The sequence below is a fragment of the Phalacrocorax aristotelis genome, chromosome 1, assembly GCF_949628215.1.
Source record: "Phalacrocorax aristotelis chromosome 1, bGulAri2.1, whole genome shotgun sequence".
NCBI lineage: Eukaryota > Metazoa > Chordata > Aves > Suliformes > Phalacrocoracidae > Phalacrocorax > Phalacrocorax aristotelis.
Genome location: NC_134276.1, coordinates 38343783 through 38364157, shown reverse-complemented (window position 1 = coordinate 38364157; position 20375 = coordinate 38343783). Strand labels below are relative to the sequence as shown.

The 20375-nt window shown below is 36.4% G+C and overlaps 1 protein-coding gene across 2 annotated transcripts in view; it reads left to right on the top strand.

Annotated features, from left to right (window-relative positions):
- DIAPH3 (diaphanous related formin 3) overlaps positions 1-20375 on the top strand; it is a 242258-nt gene that overhangs the window by 122215 nt on the left and 99668 nt on the right. For both annotated transcript variants that reach the window (XM_075088048.1, XM_075088040.1), the window contains 2 exons: positions 6419-6658; positions 11937-12066. In XM_075088048.1, coding sequence (XP_074944149.1) covers positions 6419-6658; positions 11937-12066 — 370 coding nt within the window. The remainder of the gene's footprint in view (positions 1-6418; positions 6659-11936; positions 12067-20375) is intronic.

Below are 20375 nucleotides of genomic sequence, written 5' to 3'. Positions count from 1 at the left end.
GCTGAATGATAGAAGAGTGTTCCTTTAAAAGATTCAGTACCAGCAGGTCTCACCTTCTTGTTCTTGTAAAATGTTTAGGGTATCTAAGGAATAGGTTAAAATATTTGTCTTATTGTTGTCTGATGTTAGTTCAGATGGCTGGAAGTAGTTGGTTGTTGTTTCTTCTAGAGCACACACAGGCTATCTTTCAATTTTCTTCTTGGCAGATATGTCTACAACTTCAGATCAGTGAGGTTGTTTGTCTGAAAGGTCCTTTTTTGACTTCAGCCATTCACTTTGCAGATTCCTCTGAATGTCTCCAGACCCTGCCCTGAATCTGATTTGACACTTTTGCTTCACTAGAAATGTAAGCAATCCTCTAATGTTCATGTTGTGGTTTGAACATTTTAAGAAAAACACTGCTGTTTTGCGTAAGGCCCATGATCAGAACAGGATCCTGCCATTTTGACTCTCAGCAGCTTCAAAGGTTTCTTGGAATTCAGCCACCTAAATTGAGTGACACATTGAAATGACTGGCTACTGTAGGGCAGCTGTGCTGAAAGAGTCTTGATGCTAGTCAGTACTTGCAGATCCCTGGAGCTTGAAATGACTATGCAGGTTTCTCCCCTGTTCCAGCTACAGACTTTATTGCTCAGCAGAGCTCTTACGGAGCCCAAGTGATTTAGGATTTACATTCCCTGTGATCATTTTGTAGAACTGGGGAACTTTCTCCAGGACACGCAAGCTGCCTTCCACAGCATTCACTTACGTGGCACTTCATGTCACACTGTTTTTGCCACAGATTGTCTGTGGTTCCAAATACGCTAAATAACCATATGGATAAAAATTCTGCAGTCATCACTGAATTCTCCATTGACAGGACTACTGAAGATCTACAGTAGAATGCTTTTCCTTACCAGTACTGTCATCATCATAGACACATACCTTCCTGTTTACGTAATTAACTTGGATACCTTGTTGGTTCAGTAGAGATGACTATACTAAATGTGAATGTGCTAGAGATCTGAGCTTTTTTTGAAATTGGTCATGCCTGTCAACATCAAAGACATCATAATTAGGTGCTATTGTGGTCTGTTACCAGCGTATTGCTTAAATAATTCCATAGCATCAAATTCCACTCTTATGTTGGAGATGTTATGGTGGTTCAACCTGAGGGAAAATATTAAGCCTGCTGACATGTTTTTCAGACACTACCATCCAGATCTTGATCACCTCCCTGTACCTTCATGACTTTATGACTCAAAGTAATAGTGCAGACTGACTTTTCATTAGGAGGTGGATTTCTGGTAGTAGCCAGACAGATGAGGCATTTATTTTAGAGCTAAGCTGATCAGATTTTCCCATGTGAAATACAGCTGGGTCTGTTTTACATTTACAAACTTTTCTCCATTTGGTTTGATACTGTATTATTCTATTTTAAATTCCTCAATGACTTCTGCCCTTGACTTCTGGTGTAAATTTATCTATTTTAGCTATCTGGCTGAATCAGAGGTTTTACAGAGGATTTTTACCTATATTAAACTCTTGACTTGGTTTCCCATGAGGAAGGCATTTCAGTCTAGTGGCATCTGCTCCATATGTACCTTTTAATGAAAATAGCTTTCCTGACATCTGTTAGGTCTGCTAAGAATAGAAGAACTTGGGAAATTCAGATCCTCCCACTCTTGGATGATTCCTTATTAGGAAAAAATAATTTGTATAAATTCAACTTGGAGAAACAAAAGTTGTCTCTGTGCTTCATTCTGATCAAGATGTCAGTAAATGTTATTGTGTTTTTGGGTAAGACAAAAAATCACCTCCTTCTCTTCATAGTAGAACATACCAATCTGTGAATTTCAGCCTGAAGACTGTAAACTCAGCTTGTTTTGACAGCTGTGTTGTAGCTCCCACTGGCAATTTGGATGTATTTTGTAAGGCAGGTGACTTTTTGATTATTCAAAAGGAATGCCCCCATTTCTGAGATCTGCAGAATTGCTTTGCTGGCCTGTCTTTGTTGAACATAATGCCATCAAAACACAGTACCAGGGATTTTCTGCACTGTACATCAATGCACTGTTGTCTACAAGACAAGAGACGACTACCTGTGTGCAGCTAGGAGGTAACTGATAGTTATTGTCCCTGTGTCACTTACAGTATGCTCCCTTCTCTTCTGTCCTGAATACCCTTTGGGAAAATCTGTGATTTGCAAGAAATTGAGTCAGTGGTGCAAGTTTAAGCTGGACAAATAGAGTATTAGGACATGCCCTCTCTCAATGCCGTTAAGGCTGAAAAGTCATCAGTTCAATTGTTTGCATGTACACATGTCCACGTTGTAAACATAAAGACTTTCTGATTTCTTTTAAGTAATTTTTATTTTGAGTTGGCAGTTCTTGACTTTCCTTTTCCCAAATAAATGATAATAGTGTGGCTATTTCTATATAGCCATAAAAATATCTCAATAAAAATACTGTTCTGTTATTGTGAATTGTCTTCCCATACACTGAAATAATGTTTTGTCTTTCCAGAATGCTGGTGGTCTTCACTAAATTTGGGCATGTTGACTCCCCATTTCAAATTGAGCAGGGTGTTCTTTTTTCTTTAAATGTGATAAAAGGTCTGTTAAGGTATCAGTTCTTCCTTACTGTATTTTTTTCTTTCTGCTTTTCAAGTGCCCAAATCTAAAGATAAGTGTTCGGAATTCACGCTTTTTACCTATGCACTCTGAAGAGTTCACTGATGCTGTAGTGATAATAAACAGTAGGTTTTCCACAAGGGATGCCCTTCCAGTTTAGTCTTTTAGTTGGCTTGGCTGTAACGGATATTTTACTTTTTGGATGGAACACTTTTGGTTGGTCTGACACTCTTGGTACTGTTTATCCTTTAAGGAAGGTATATTGTGAAACTGGAATCCTTGCAGTGTTTTTCTCTACGAGCTCTTGGTTAGAATGAATCACATTCAGCGGTCAAAATCTAATGTCAGTGTAACTTCTGAGGCGCGTTCCTTTACTTGACGTTAACAAAGCAGACAGTGAAAGTACACGTTTACCAGACAGCACACCCTTGCAGGTGCCTTTTGATTTATGCTGTATTTGAGAGAAGAAACATCTCTGCTGTTGGATAAAGGGCTGTGAGAGCTACGACTGGATAGCTCAACCCAATTGTCTCTGCCCATTTGGACTTGCACATAGCGAGAATTTTCTTACGGACTATTACTTGAAAAATAGAACAATTTGCTACCCATACACTGAGTTCTCTGATGTGTGTAGTCCACCTGCTCTTTAGCCTTCTACTTCAACCTCCCTTTCTAGTTATCTGTATTGTCTGTATTCAGGATTCCACTATGAGGACGTAAGTAGACTTATGTACTTATATGTTGAGTATAAAAAAAGTATAGGGCATGAACATAAGCCTCTCAACATTATGACACTTGAATTTTTAGCATCTTTTATGATAAAGTGTATGGAGTCTACAGTATGAATATATTTGTAGACTACATGTCACAAAGAAAGCCATATATTGCTAAGAGAACTCTCCATCTCCTCCCTTCTCTGACTTGGCAAACAGGTAAACAAATAGTACCAACAACATGCATTGTACATGAACTATGGATTTCAGAGTTTTTAAAAAACAATAATAAAAACGAGCCCAGTGGCATTTCTGTTGTGTTTCTGGTTTTTTAGATTACATATTTCTGCATTCATCCTTAAGACTCACATACAGAACTTCTTAATTTGTTGTAGTTCAGCTGGTTCTGTTGAAAACACCTTTCATGCATATGTGCTTGCTCATGTTTGTGATCTAAAGTACTTGATTATTTCAGTTTCAAGCATCTGCCTGTCTGAGAAGCCAAGAGCCAATAAATGATGCATCATCTGCTGGTTCTGTAGTACCTTGAGTTTGGCACTATTTAAAATTGATGTAACTTATACTTTATTTTGCTAGTTCCCTTGGTTTGATAATAATGATCGTCTCTGTTGCACCTTGAGTAGGGACAAATATTATCTGGATAATTTCAATGGAGTTTTGTGATTTGTCTAGTCTAGGCTCAATTTTTTCCTGAATGGAGATCAAAATTTAAAATTAAGAGTATTCTACTCAATATGCTGAGTAGTAGTTGTACACATACAAATCTAGTAAGTGATTTGTTTGAGGAAAAGGAGTTAATACTGGCTCTTCCTGATGGAGCTGGGAAAATGGCTTTGTGACACTTGCTTCTGTCCTGTACCTTAATACTCTTTTAGGTATTTATTCCTAAATTAGGTGTAAAGTTGTAAGGGCACTGCATTCATTTTAGGTGGGTTTTAGTTATTTCCATTAATGTTTCACTGTGAAATGCCCTATTTAAATTCAAGTCCCATTATCCTTGCTTACCTGCTCGTAAGTGAGAATTTGACCACATTATGGGATGCTGTTTCGTGGACGAGGAGTACAGAATATCTGCCTACGGTTGGTACTGAGCTAACATTCAAACTACATACATTTGAGCGTTTTACTTTAGAACTAGGCTGGAGGCAGTCTGTGGACTAAAGCTCAGTAGTAGAGTTGATTTTCAACCCAGTTGCATCTGAAAGATATCCTGTTTGTATGCTGTGCTCTGCGATGCAAACCAAAGTATGGGTAGTGGAAAGGATTGCTTATTTTACTTCAAGATTTCTGATCTCAACTAAAATGCAAATGGCATGTGTACTGCAGTAGGACATCATCAGGTGGTTGCACTGCCAGGCAGGCATTGCAGAAGTGTCTTAGCAGCATAAAATGTTAACTTTACTTGATTTTATTTTCTACTACTGTCACAAAAAAAACAGTAAAATAGACTGTAAATTCCATCCTCTTCTGCTTCTATATCAAACCCTTTGGATTAGACAGCCTTCAGTATCAGTTTAAGATAACTTGTTTGACTTTACACGGAAATGGATGAAGAGTGTTACCATTATCCTTTTCACTGAGTCTATTGCGGGATAATCGACACTAAACAACTTGTGAACATTGAACTGTCAGAGCTATTTTCGCATTGATAGACTAGATATGGGTTGAGAAATATTCTGTAAAACCTTAGGTATCACTGTGGTTTGGAGGGGAATATTTCCAATTTAAAGGCAAACTTTTAAGGCCACTCTATGAAACCTATTACTTTGTAGCAGAAGTGCTGATATTATTGCTTCTTTTCTTGCATTGAGGAGTACTGATAGCTGGAAACTGTAGCATGTGTTTTTTATTAAAAACAAAACAAAAACCAAAACCTAGTTTAGGATTTCAGGAATTGCTAAGGCATTATTGGCTTGAATCTTACCTTGAGAAGGGAAAATACAAGTATGGGGAAGAAGGCGTTAGAGAATTCATTAGTTTGGTGAGAAAACAGGGATAGGGAAAAATGAGGGGAGAAGCTCAGAAAAATTTGGCACTAGTGTTTGTTGTGTGTAAACAGAACCACAGAGCAGGGAGGGGAAAAATGTGACTTCTGCTGTGGAAAAAGGAAAAAGCAAGGAATGTATAATGCCTGGTAGGGAGAAAAGGAGCAAGAATGGAGGACGGAAAGCTTCTGGGATTGCATGTGATGCCAAACCTAAAAAATGTTTGAAGATTTCTGTGACAAAGTTGGAAGGATGAGTAGTACATTGGAAACTTGGGAGATGGAGGAATGTAATTTATTGAATGAGTTCGATGTTCCTTGATTTAAAGAAGCAATAAAATTTGGAGTCTTGTTGTTTGGGTGTAGTAAATAGTGTGCAAAGTATCTCTGGGGTGGGAATTCAGTGACCTGAGTTATATGGGAAGACTGAAACTTCTGTTGAAAATCCCTGACCAGTAAGCCATAGGAAAAGCCAAGTCTTCTGCATATGATCTACAGAAGCTACTGTTTTCCTGAGAGTATTGTGCTTTACCTAATTAACTGTATAATGTCCGGTAGTATAGGTGGATATGAATACTGGTATATTTTCACGTATGCTATATTAAGTGTTTCATAGCTATTTCAAAATGTTATTTTCACGCAAGTTTATAGTAAGGTCTTACTGAAATCAGCTTTTAAATATTTGCACCAGAAAATGAGATTTACCTTGTTTTGGTACATCCTGAGTTACACAAAATTTGTGCACTACTTTTATTACTTTGCAACTACTGGGTCATAAACTTGGATTAGTTTTATAGGATTTGGTATATGAGTTGACAGATGTGATATATGATGACACTTTATCTTTTATTGCTTACACATACTAGTTATTGGGAAAAGATGGGGGCAGTTCATATTAACCACAAGATGGGATTTCAGTTGCTTACCCAAGTGTGTCTCATTCATTCGTTCATTTGCTATCAGTTATAGCAGATATATTGCTTATTCAAGCCTGTCACACCAATAAATCATTACAGATCGTATGCATTTGTACAGTGCCAAAGTGTAGCATGAATTTTAAAGGAAATCTCCTATTTTCTTTTCAATCAGATGAGCAACGTGAAGAGACTACGGCCACGGCTCAGTGCTATTCTTTTTAAGCTTCAGTTTGAGGAGCAGGTGAACAACATCAAACCTGACATTATGGCTGTCAGTGCTGCCTGTGAAGAGATAAAGAAGAGTAAAAGCTTTAGCAAACTGCTGGAACTAGTATTGTTAATGGGAAACTACATGAATGCAGGTTCTCGGAATGCACAAACCTTTGGATATAATCTCAGCTCCCTATGTAAAGTGAGTTTTGAAATGTCTGTGTTGAGTATTGCATTCACTTTTTCATTTGTTTTTATTACGCTACTTAAATACCTTGGTTTGATGTTTTTCCTGCAGTTAATTCTTTGAGGGGTGGGGTTTGGTTATGGGAAGGTCATATCATAGTAGTGTTGTAGTCTACATGCCTGAGTACTTCTAAGGCTGTCACATTTTAATCTATTTTAATACAGTTATGTTTTCTCTTTTACATATATTTTGTCCTTATCTTACTCTCTTTTGTGGTTGCTCAGTTTCATCAGTTCTCTGTTTTTCCTAATTTTCCTTACTTTTTTTACTTTTTCAGCTTTCCTATAAGGTATATACAATACTTTCCTGACTGTTAATTTAAAAACAATTCTAATCCTAATTGCCTTCCTCTTATTTAGTGTTTTTATTTTTTTTCCCTGTGCCCTCTGGGAGGTCACTGCAAAATCTGCACAGAGTGCACGTGTATGTAATAGTCCTTATGAGAAAGGAATTATTTGGAAGTTTGTACGTACTTTTTGTCTTCTCTCAGCTTCTTTATCTTTTTACACAATGGAGAAAACACAATATGTTAACTCTTCCATTCTTTAAAATAATCACCCTTGCTCTGCCATGTTTCAGAACAATTCTTTCATTATGGTTCTCGAGTGTTGAATGCGACACCTATAACTTCAGTATTCATAGAGAATAAGTTATATACCTTCCCTGGTGTAAAATAAACATTTAAGCATCCATCAGCCACCTAGTGAAATACAGCGTAGACGAAATTATTGAGTTAAATATACAATTTGTTTAGAAATGTTCAGAAGGAAGATACTGAAGGTCCTCTCCTCTCCGCTTGGGTGCATTTTCTTCTTAGGTATGATTTTACGAGAACCTGTCCTAGGTCTGTGTTTTTAACGTACAAGGCAACAATAGAAGGAAAATACTTATAAAAACAATATGAAGGTAATTCTTGCAAACATTTTGAAGAGCAGGATCAAAATTCAAAAATTATCTTGGAGAAGTATTTTAAGATGTAGAAGATGAAAATTCTGAAGACAACTGTGAAGTACTACACAAAGGAAAGTGAACTGATGTGTGCAGATAATTAAAGTAAGGAGTGAATGGCTAGGCAGAATTCCAGAAAATGGGCTTTAAGTTCTAGCTAACTCTACAGTAACTCTGGCATTAAATGCATTTGATAATCTAGGATCTCATAGTTACTTAGATTTGCACACTTACAGGTTATTTAGCTTTACAACATTGTGTTGGAGGGGAAAAAAATGTCTCTTTTAGTGGACCTTCTATGTATTACGAAGATGGTAATTATCTACTTGTTTCTTGGTGCTAATAAAGTTTTAAGTGAAATCTTGTCTGAATTACTGCAGAAAATGTAAGACTGACTGGTGAGAATCCAGATCATAGTAACATGTAACACTTTATGCTGAGGAAAAAGCGTTTGGATGTATTTAGTTTAGAAAAGAAAGGAGAGGAGCATGAGAAGTACATGTGTCCTTTTGTTATTAATTTATGATAAAGAAGGCATTTGAACATTTGTTTTCTGTGTAGCAAAGGTAGGAGGTAGGCTTTGCTGGTAAGAAAAAAGATTTGCTTACAAGTTAAGAAAGCTTTCTAACTGTAAGGATAGTTAAGAACTTGATAGTGAAAAAGATTGTGGAAGGCTTTTGAAATCCAGGAATAGTAATAATTCTCAAAGAGTTGCCACGAGGCCAAATTAAGAGCTAAAATAAATATTTTGAATAGAGTATTTAGTTAACTCATTGGGAAGTGCATGCATGTTTCTTAGAATCATGGAATAATTCAGGTGGGAAGGGACATCAGTAGGCGTTGAGTCCAACCTTCTGCTCAAGAGAAGTGCTGCTCACTACCAATACTCTATAGGTGAAGTAGATACAAAGCTTATAAGGACCGAAAAAGTAATTTCCTCCCTACTATCAAAATGCTTAGTAGAGTGTAATTTTGACATTGTATCATGTTATAAGATTAGAAATGGTGATAGTGGTTTACTCCTTTCAGGGCTTCATTAATTTATGCATAAACATGTATAATAGTACTCAGTATGTTTCACTTACATAAGAAACGTGCAAGTAGAAAACCAGAAGTTCCAATGACAAAGACTTCATATTTATTTAATTTGGCATCACTCCAAGTTGCTAGCTTGTAAATACCAGACCACGGTGCTTAAAAACTTTTCTAGGGGGAAGATAATGTAACCTTGATAGTAGTTGAATATGAGCGTATTGATGTCACCGCCCATAGCACAGGGGTTGGACTAGATGATCTTTAAAGGTCCCTTCTAAGCCAAATCATTCTATGATTAGGAAATAAAGACCAACTATTACAGATTTTGCTGGGAGGCAGAACAACTATAGCCACCTTAGAGATCATGTGTAAAATTCCAGATGTCTTCTGCTAGATATCCCAGGACAAGCGCAACCTGCAGTCAACTACTTGTTCTTTTGAAGTCTGACGATTTTTCGGAGAGAGAATCACTGGGCGTTTGCATTTACTATCCTACCTTTTTAGTGAATTAATACTACCAGTATCATCTGAGAATGTTGTATTTTTATATCATCCCAGACAAATACTGAAAAAGACCCAGGTATTCAGCACATCAGCCACAGTTTTCTTCCTTCGTGCTACGTGGTGGCATTCCAGTATGTCAGCAGATGTGATGGAGAATTGAGATCTGATTTCTATTACAATTTTTCTTGCTTGCTTCAGTATTGAACAGCTGGGTTTTAGAGGTTACTCTGGACTACCCAGTCCAGTGTGTATCAGGGTACTAGTCACCAATTCCTAATTCACCTCATCCAATTGTGGCGTCATTTAGGAAGTCCGTGAGTGCCAAGCCTTCACTGGTTATGAAATTGTGTCTTACACAGACAGATCACTTTGTCTGGAAACACAGAGGTAAAACTATGTATGTGTAATTTTTGGGATTTTCTTAACTATGTGTAGTGTCTTGGTTAATGCTTTATCTTCTCTATTCTGAGAATAATAAACTGGTTCAACTATTAAAAATAATAGTATTAAAACAGGAAGAAAACCCACCCAAACCAATATTCCTTCAAGGCCCAAAACTAGAAGGCTGCAAATTGCAGGCTAGTTGGTCTGCACAGCAGTTTTCAGTAGGGGTTCTGAGAACCAAAGAAATTTGCAGTGGCTTCTGTCTTTCAATGATGTTGGTTCCTGTAATATTTGAAGAATATACAATTTATCTGCTCTTCTTCACTGGTGCCCAACTGTGCACAGGGAACTATAAGAATTATCCACTTTGCAGAAGACAATTCCATATCATGCCTTTTCCCTGCATCACGTAGAATTGAACCGTAATGGTTGTTCTGCATCAGAGAACGTGTGCATATTCTCAGAAGAGAGATATGATATTGGTGTGCTAATAATCAGTTATTAAATACTGATATATTAAAATTATATGCATGTTTATAACACTGGTTTATCTTTAGAACTAACTTTTGTTAACTACATGAATTTTAAGCAGTGTCACATTGTAGAAATTGTGTGATGTTTCAATTATTGAGACATTTCTCACTAAGATTCCCAGTACAATAGAAGTAACTTATCTTACGGTACTGCATACAGTAATGACCCTAGAATATATTTTTTGGTTTTGATATATATGTGGTCTATTTTCTCTTTATTTTGAAAATGATGTCTCACAATATTATTAATTCACTTGTCCGAAGGAGTACACATACATTATGGAAGAGTATATCTAATCATATTTATTAAGGTAATATCATTTTGATTTTTGAAAATAACCACTGGCTTTTAGTGAAGTATGAAACATCAACCTCAGTGATGAGCACCATCCAAAATTCTCCATTTTAGTTTGCATACAGTATGGGAAAAAGCAAACAACATACTCTAATGCGTTTTTAAAATCAGATCAATAAAGTGCCCTTTAAGTGATCTCTGAGGATATTGGGAAGCACAAAAAGTGTGAAAAGATCTCTTTATAAGAAATCTGCAACCATGGGAAAACTGTGGTTATATTTTTTTATATAATATATATGTATAATGTGTACTATATATTTAAATATACATACATGTTTATATATATTAAATTGGGATTGATATTGCTCTCAGTTCCTTATTGAGAAGTAATTCCCATGTAGCTCTCTGTCTGATTTTGAATCCTCTTCGGAAAGAAAGGTGATTTTTCCTTTCTGCCTCGTTGCTGTAGTTACTCTTATGCCATTGCGCATTGCTTATCACTTACATTTTTCATAGTAACCAGACTAAAGAACAGTCTTGAAGTTGAAGCAACCTAACATGAGTTTTCTACTTGTTTAATGCTAGTTGTAATACTGCGCTAAAGACTTTCCCCCTGATATTCAGATGTACAAGTCTGTGTGCAACTGTGGCAGCCCTTTAGTATGTGTGCATACTTTGTACGTGCCTATGAACATGTCTACTTTTTCTGTTAAATTGTTTTATGCAGATATAGTTTTTAGTGAAGAAACACTTTAATATGTCATTTTAAAATTAAGTTATATGTTATTTCCTATTTCTTAAAATCTCTCCAATGATTTAAGTGTGGCTCAAATGGGAGACTACAACAGAAACATGTAACTGAATGTTGTCAATTGTTAGTGTTTTTGCACAAGTAGATGCAAGTTTTAAAGTGGCCAGGCTTAAAATTATTTTATATGTATAAAGGGTTCAGAAAGAAAAGTTTGTGCTTAAGAATTTTTGAAGCTGAAGTTTTTAAACAATGAAGCCTATGAACTCTTTTTTGCCCTACTGAGAAATGATAACAAGAACTTGTACAGGTTGAGGTTGTAGCTTCCACTGCATAAATATTGTTAGGCTAGAGTTAGCTTTGCACATGAGGAAATCATGTCATGGAGTGAATATGTGCATCGCATATTGTTAGATTTTTCTGATTTAGCTCTGATTTGTTTTTTTACACTTTCATAACTCTAATCACGGTTTTGCAAATATTCCTATATTGCTTAAATAATTTACATCTTTAAAAGCGAAGTGTGTACTGTTTTTGAGTACAGAACTCAAATAGTGTATAGAACTAAAAGAATATTTAATATGACCTTTCTAGAGCCTTTTAGCAAGGGTGGAGACGAAGCATCCCATTACTTAGGGTTTTCTTTAAAAGATCTGTACCAGTTCCACAGTTTGTTCTTACCTTTCTTGGCTTCACAATTAATTATATATTGGCATATATTAATTATCCAAAGAGTAAGAAGTCATCTTACTCTTAGTCTTTTAACATTTCTTTTTTTCTCTCTAGCTGAAGGACACGAAGTCGGCAGATCAAAAAACAACATTGCTCCACTTTCTTGTAGAAGTGTGTGAAGAAAGCTATCAGGATGTCCTGAATTTTGTTGAGGATTTTCAGCATTTAGATAAAGCCAGTAAAGGTTTGTATAACTGACTAACCTGGTTGCATTTGCTTCTGGTTGCATTGCAGTGTCTTTCGTGTGAGATGATGTTTATTTTTTACTAATATTATTTTTAAAATAGTTTTTAACAGTCTATATCATAGATTAGGTATTTGAACTGCTGCGAGTGGTCTTGAAGATACTGGTTTGGTCCTCTAATATTCACTGCAGAACTTCCCATTCCATTACATTTCTTATATCTTCTAGAATCATTGTCCAAAACAGATTTCTTTTAACATTAACGGATCTTAAACTATTTCCAACTTTCAATCTTTTATATGGTAAGTGTAGTAGAATGGCTTAGTGTCTCTTAATTCAGATATACAGAAAGGCTGTTGTACGGTCACTGAGGGTTTTTTGTTGTTGGTGGTTTTTGTTTCGAAACACGAATCAGAATGCTTTTTTCTTCCCTGTGTGTATGTTTTTCATCTAACAGTAGCATTGGAAGTCTGGAAAAATAAATTCCTCTTTTTACTGCTTCATCATGCAGCGTAGAATATGGTAAAACTCAATATATGCAGCAGCAGATTTTTTTCAGTTAATTTCTTAATAAAGAATGCCTTCTCCATATTTTATCAAAGCTTAAGTAATTTAAACTGACTGCGCATGGAGTTAGAAATTGATGCCACCTCAGCATTGTCACACTCTTGCAGGAAAAGATTGGATGGACTGTCTCGGTTAATAATTTCCTAGTTTATGTCAGTTTGGAGAATATCACTGTTTATCTGTATTGCTTTGTACAGTGTCTCTCTTATGCCTCACTCCGTATCCCTGCCACAAACTACAGCTTTGCAAAACCTGCTCCTGATAGAGAACTGGAGATAGTGGTCACTCACACAGAGTTTGCTTTCTCTTATCATGGTTTTTAAAGTTTCCAATTTTAGTTGGTGCATTATAACCACTTAGAAGTTCAAGTATTTTTAAATAGCTGTCAAATGCTTCAAGCCCTTCATCTAACTGTTTGTACTGGTAATAGGAGTTTGTGCTGTATTTGGTATTTTATGCATTATTTTCATACAATCTAGTGTTAACTGGCCAATGCTTTATTTGTTTTGTTGGTTTTTTTTTTTTCTTTTCATTACTAGCATGTTATTGGATCTATTGTGGTTGAATTTTGTTATATCAGCCAGAAAAACTAAAATGTTCCTATTAGAAGCCATTATTTCACTGTAGACAGTCATCTCATTTGAAGCTGCTGATTGTCTTCTGGAAGGTTTCTGAGGTATGAAGCACTGACCATTCAAAGAGTAGTCAGTAAAATTATCAGTCAGTCCAGGTTTTCTGTTCTTTTTTTGGTATCTGCTATTGACTAGATGAATCTTTGATCTCACTCAGTATGTTGTAGGATAGAAATCAATGACGATGTTTTCAAGTTTATATACTGAATTATTTAAGTGTGTTATGAGGTGTATTTTGTATTTCAGTTTTCCTGTGTGAAAAAGGCAAAGGCTTAGGATGTCTTTACCAGATTAGTGTATCTGTGTTTATTTCTACTTGTTCCTCTACCTGCAAAACGCCATTTTACTTTGAAAGAGTCCTGCAATGGAATTTTCGAAAATCCAGCAGGTCCCAAAGACTGCATGCAGCTCATGGGTGTGTTGGTTTTTGTGGTTGTTTTTTTGTTTGTTTGTTAGGGTTTTTTTAACCTTTTAGTACTTTTGCAAAAGTATATTTTTATAAAGCAAGTTGTTTTAATTATGCACCAACTTTTACACTGTAAATTTGTAACTAGGTAGCCATTTTTGCTTGAACCCACCAAAAGGTCACTTAAAAAGAAGAAATCTGTGAATCTGTGGTTGTGATCAGCCATATGCAACATAATTGACTCACTTGGTCTGATGTAACTTATATGCTGATGAAGCCTAACAATTTGACTGAGAATGATTTGCATTGAGGCTTCTAAAGTGAGCTGGGGGTCACAGCAGATATTACAAGGCATCATTATGGCTGCTAGGGACAGTGATAGTGGGGAAGTCATCAAAAATCTTTTATCTTGATGACCATCTAGTCAAATATGTTTATTCCAGAAGAAATACTGATTGTGTTAGAACAGAATTTGGGTATTGAGGGCTTAGAGCGTCTCCTCCATTCCAAGAAACTGTACTTAGCACCTAGTAAGAATGCTCCCTCCTGGGCTGTATTTATTGGAGGCAGTTCAGACTTCCAGTAAATTTGGAAAACCACTGGATCCAAAGGTTGCATCTAAGGATTACAGGCTGCTGATAGTACAGAAGGAGGGAAGTCAGCTGGGTTTTTCTTGTCATACGGTAGGAAGGTTCTGTTTACATATATACTGCTTTGGTCAACATTGTTGTGTGAGGAGATACATCTTTTTTTTCTGGTTTTGTATCATACTAATACAATAATCAAATTTTCTGTGAACCATATTGGTTGTATTTTGTTCCAGTATTAGTTTCTAAATAATTTTCTCTACTTTTTGTCCTAGCAAAGGTTAGGGCCTTGTAGAGGTGGTGGAATGCCGTTCCCTTCATGGTTTCTCTGAACTTGGTGCTATGAAGTAATTTCCAAGAATAAATCATTGAAGTTTGATAAGAATATTCTTTTCTCCCGTAACTTTGTTGCAAGCTATTTTTTTAATTGGGCTCTTTTTATTTCCTGCCTGCATATTAATTTCTGCAAATACAATAATTTTGCATTTTATATGTAGCATAAAGGTATTATTTGCAAATGCCCTTTAAATTATAAATCACAATTAATTTAGCACAAAGCTGTGTAAATGCCATTTGAACAATATTAACAGAAAACTTTAAGTTGAAGACACTGTATAAAAATGGAACTATGCTATGCATTTATTGGTTTTGGCTTGATCACCAACCAGTGATTGTTCAATCTTCTACAAGTTTCTTAAAACAAGTTACTGAAAAGATGTTTTTCAGAATACTTCCTTGACATGACTGTCCTTGTATCAGCCAGCCCGTTTGTAGCATACCTTCAGTCTTCTTTTATTTTGTACTTGCTCATAACTCAAGTTGTTTCTGATTCAAAATGGTGAACATTAGAACATTATAATGTTTAGCAACTCATTTTCTTGCTATCCTTTTTGGAAGAAACATCCTTGCTCCCTTCATTTTATTGAATATTGTCCAGTAATTGTTATACAGTAAGCTGTTGACATAGCCTGCAAGACTTTAAGTGCAGTAACAAGGTCTGTTAGTTGTGAAGCTACCATGTATTTTATGGCATTTTGTACATGATAAAACATTCAGAACATGTAAATTAGTTATTGCATTAGAAAAATAAATTTCGACAGGCAAGCAGCAAGCATCATGTGACCTATGCAATTGTAATTTACTTCAGGGTATTCAATTTGTTTTTTCTATTATGTGCCAAAGTTTTGGTTTCTACTTTTGTAATACGAGCAGTAGGCTTAATTCACTGTTACAGTACATGAATTAAACATACCTTTTTGCTTTGAAGTATAACAAATCCTGGTTTTTAAGTATTCTTAGATCAGCAGGAGGAACTTTCATTGCAGCTAATGAGCTTACTGATATGACAGTTCCTGAAGATTCATATAATTAAAGCTGTCTCTCCTTTAAACGTAATGACTTTCCTGCTTTTCTATTAGTATTCCAGACAAAAAATATTTTGGTAATTTAGTACACTTTACTAATTTCTTATTTTAGGGTATTCTAAAGATTTATATTGCATTTATTCAGGCTGCTGTTTTATTTGATTGACTCTAATTTACACAGACCTTACAGGTAACAGGTATAGAGTCTTCCTTTCATATTGTAATAACAATATAAAACTGCAGGTTTTTCTTCCTCTAAAAGTCGTTAGCTTGTTGCTTTACAAGTAACGTACTCATTTTCTAATTTTTGAAATTTTATTCAGTTTTTCTCATAATTAATTTCACTTTTTAAAATAATCTAGGAACCAAATTATAAATGTAAAAAAACCAGAATATGCCCACCTACAACATTTAAAACCATTGGGACAGCATGAGAGAACAATATTAATACATATGCTATAAGCAATCTATATTTCAAAAGCAAAGGGTTTTTTCCCTATTCCAGATTTTCTAAAACTCCGTGACAGATTTCTGAGTACTATTAAATAGCATACTTTCTCCACTGCATTTCTTGAGCTTTTTTTTTTTTTTTGTCTTTGATTGCAAATTTACAGGGTGTGTTTTCAGGTAGTCAGGGTTGCTGTGTTTATCTGGGTGGGGTATTTTGTGCTTTCAGAAACCATTACAAGCTTCATGAGTTACTCTGTACTGTATTATATTCAATCAGTATTGAAATCAACAGATGGTTTCACTATCTTGTAGATTACACCAGTTTCTAAGTTCTTGCAGGCAAGTAATAGTGTGGAATGGTAGCCTATTCAGAGCTTTACTTTGAAAAATGTTTGTAAATAACATGGTAACAATTTTATCATAATTATGGTTGGTTTTTTTTTGAGAATTCCTTTTATGAAATGCAAAGATCCTTTTCCAATTTCTTATGTTTTGTATGGAGCGTTTCTCTGCCTTAAATGATAGTTTTCAAGGACGATGGCTATGAAGAATAACCAGGAGACTTGCTACCAATGAGAAGTCTGTTTTTAGAAGGCCTTTTTTTTTTATTCTACATCTGTTAATTGATTTTCTATTTTTGGTGGCTGGGATAAAGTTAATTCTCTTCACTGTAGTGCCTGTAGCAGTCAGGGACCTTTCCAGCTTCCCACGCTCTGCCATGTGGGCAAGAGGCCGGGAGGGGGGCGGGGCCACAGCCAAGTCAGCTGACCCCGACTGGCCAATGGGATGCTCATTCCATACCATGTGACACCATGACCAGTACATGAATGGGGACAGCTGCAGCTCAGGGTCTGGCGGTGTCAGGTCGGTGAGCGGCTGCATCACGTGCGGTTTGTTTTGGTTGTTCGTTCCCCTTCCCTCCACCCTGGGTTTTGCGCATCTCATTGTTTCCCTTTCCATTGCATTTTTGTTGTTGTTGCTGTTGTTTTGTTTTAATTATTAAACTGTTCCTATCTCAACCCACAAGCGTTACCCTTCTGATTCTCTCCCCTGTCCCACCGGTGGCGGAGTGAGCGAGCGTCTGTGTGGGGCTGAGTTGCCGGCTAAACCACAGCAGAGTAAAAATTGTTCTTCAGAGTACTGAAAAAGGAACAGTATCCTTGCTCATTCTCACATGTAAAGTAAGGGCATTAGCCTTAAAATAAATACTGAAGTATAACAAAGTAATGACAAAGAATTCCATGTGGAAAAAGGGTTTTGAGATACCTTTGTTTAAAAAGTATAAAAAATATTAAAAAGACATCTTTTTTTCTTGCTTTTTGTTTTCAAGACTGAGAAAACATTTAATGTTTTTAGCAATTAATCTTAGAATATTATAGAGCACTAAGCAATAGAGGAAATTATAAATTAAATATTTGTCCATGAATGCAGTACTTAGATTAGAAGACTCTTTCAAGTTCTAAATCATGTGAAAGTGATTCTTATACAAGACTGAAAAAGCATGTTATTTTGTGGCTACTGTTTTTTGAAATTATTTGGAGAGAACTTGTTTTTAATCGTGAATATCATAGGCTAAAAAATATATATCTCTATTTACCAGAAATATTTAAGACATAAAAATGTGCTATTCCAGCATTTAAGACACCATACCAGGGGCATTAAATATTTGCAAAGGGAAATTCATGGTGGTGTGGTTTAAGTACACCTTTAAATATTTCTACGGTTTGGTGTTTTGTGATGCTTTTTGCACCCCTGTTTATACCTGTAATGGATCCACATCTCTGGCTTTATTGGGATACAAGTCCTACATCAGCACGCTATGGACTTGCCATATTTATGTTTGAAGCATTTTATAATTACTTGAGCCTGGTTGAAAATAAATAATTAAACACGCTTTCTTGTGATGATTTTTTCTGTCTGAGAGCATTTCACAATATAAAAGTTTTGGTTTTAAAAGCTGAAGGAACATGCAATACTCTTATGTATTTATTGCAAATACTACCTTATTTCTTTTAATGTTTGTGGCCTTAAGTTGTGCACAGTACTGTTACCTCGTGAGTAATTTCAAGATACAATTATGCAATGAACTACTGAATTCTAAGTGAAATATTCTGTTTTCTTCAGGGCATAGAAGTAGATGCATCTCTTAGAAGCATGAATTAGCAAATCAATAAGAGTTTGAGTATCTGCACATTTTTACTAAAACAGCACTTCAGTCTAATATGATATTGAAGTATGTCAGTAGTCCATGGAAGTAACTTGCTTTCTGTATCGTCTTCCAGTGATCCAACAGTTAAATATAATGGCCAATCCCTGATGCAGTCCATGAGCCCCCAGTTATTTAACATGTAGACAGTTTGATCTGTAGACAGATCAGGATTCAGATAAAGCTGTTCAATACTTTTAATTTCATATTTATTCAACTGGGTAGAAAAATCTGGATGTTGCTGAGAGATTTCATTGTCATATAGTATTTAAAGTGATAGAGTAAGATGAATCGAATATTATTGATACTCTATAGGGGAAAAATGTAGATACCTGCTAAAAGACAAATAAAAAGGTATCAAGTGGGTCATGCAGAAATCAGTTGCACAGATTTGGCAGAAAGAAAATGGCAGAAAGGGCAATGGAATAGAAAAGCTGAGTTAATTTTTATGATTAAGGAATTGTTGCAAGTGCATATATATGTATGTGTGGGCTTGTGTCTTGCTACCTGTATATCTGTTTCAGGGAATTAGAAATTACAGTGGGAGGATTATTTAGAAAACTGATAAATCTGGCTGGTTTTAAACTTTTATTTTAAACTTTACCAGACTGATATTTGTTAACATTTCATGCTAATGGTTCAGTCTTAAAGGGCCCCCCAGTTTAAGGAGGATGTGGAACTGCTTGAGCAAGTCCAGTGGAGAGCTACTATGATGATATGGGGACTGGAGCATCTCCCTTTTGAGGAAAGGCTGAGAGACTTGGGTTTGTTCAGCCTGGAGAAGGGAAAACTGAGGGGGGATTTCAGCAATACTTACAAATATCTAAAGGGTGAGCGTCAGGATGATGGGACTAGACTCTTTTCAGTGGTGCTCAATGACAGGACAAGGGGCCATGGGCACATGTTGGAACACAGGAAGTTCCACCTTACCAGGGCAAAACTTCTTTCCTGTGAGGGTGCCAGAGCAGTGGCACAGGCTGCCCAGGGAGGCTGTGGAGTCTCCTTCCCTGGAGACATTCAAAACCCACCTGGATGCATTCCTGTGCCCCCTGCTCTGGGAGTGCCCGCTCAAGCAGGGGGGTTGGACAAGATGATCTCCAGAGGTCCCTTCCAGCCCCTACCATTCTGTGATAATTAATCACTATCACTGCATATTCAAAGCAGTTAGTTGTTAACAATCGCATCCCAAATTAGCTGTGAATACACAATACACTGCAGTTAGCACAGTACTTCATGGTCTTGGGTCCCCAAGAGTCAAGGTGATGAGGCTCAAGAGCTCGTCAGTGAGAGGAGCCATAACTGATGTGAGGGTTGTCTTTCTCTTCCCTCCTCCAAATTTGGTTTCTTATGTTATGAGATGATTCTGCCTCTTGGCAGCTCTTTTTCCAGCACTGTACAACACCGGAGGATATTACTTCCCTGTGCTGTGGCAGGTGCCATATCCTGTTGCTTGGCCATTTTTTCCCCTTCCCTTAGCAGCTGCTGCTTTCTTTCAGTAGCAATCCAACGATGAATAACTGACCATCAGTGAATTGTTTGTCGTTTTCAGCCACAACTTTTGTCCATATTTTCAAGTTCTGAGCTTAAAGTGTACATTGTAAGAAAAGACTTGTGGTGTCAGGCTCCATTTCACCCAAGAAGTTCTCAAAAGAAGTTTTATAACAAGTCTAGCAGGCCAGGGCTCATGTGTAGGTAGTATAGGGCTCAGTCAGTATAAGGTCTGAGGCCTATTCTTACTGATGGTAGTACTGTTATTACTAGGGAACTGGGTACAAAAATGCATATGCTAAATGAGTGTGCTCATATTTGAATTCAAAGTAGGAGAAAATGAATGAAATCCTGCTCAGAGAGCTGCGGCTTTCATGTATGCGACTGTATTCTGCTTTGGCTACAGAAGGGGAAGTCTGAGGGCTCAATAGGCAATGGCATTGCCAGAGCTTTGGGAGAAAAAAGGGTTTCAACAAGAGTGTTGCAGCACGTCTGTTATACGCACACACACCCCCAAAACGAAAAAAAAAAAGGCAGGAAAGCAGAAAATGGCTTTAGAAAACAAGAGAAAACAACATCTTGGGAGAAATAAAGAATAAATATTGTATT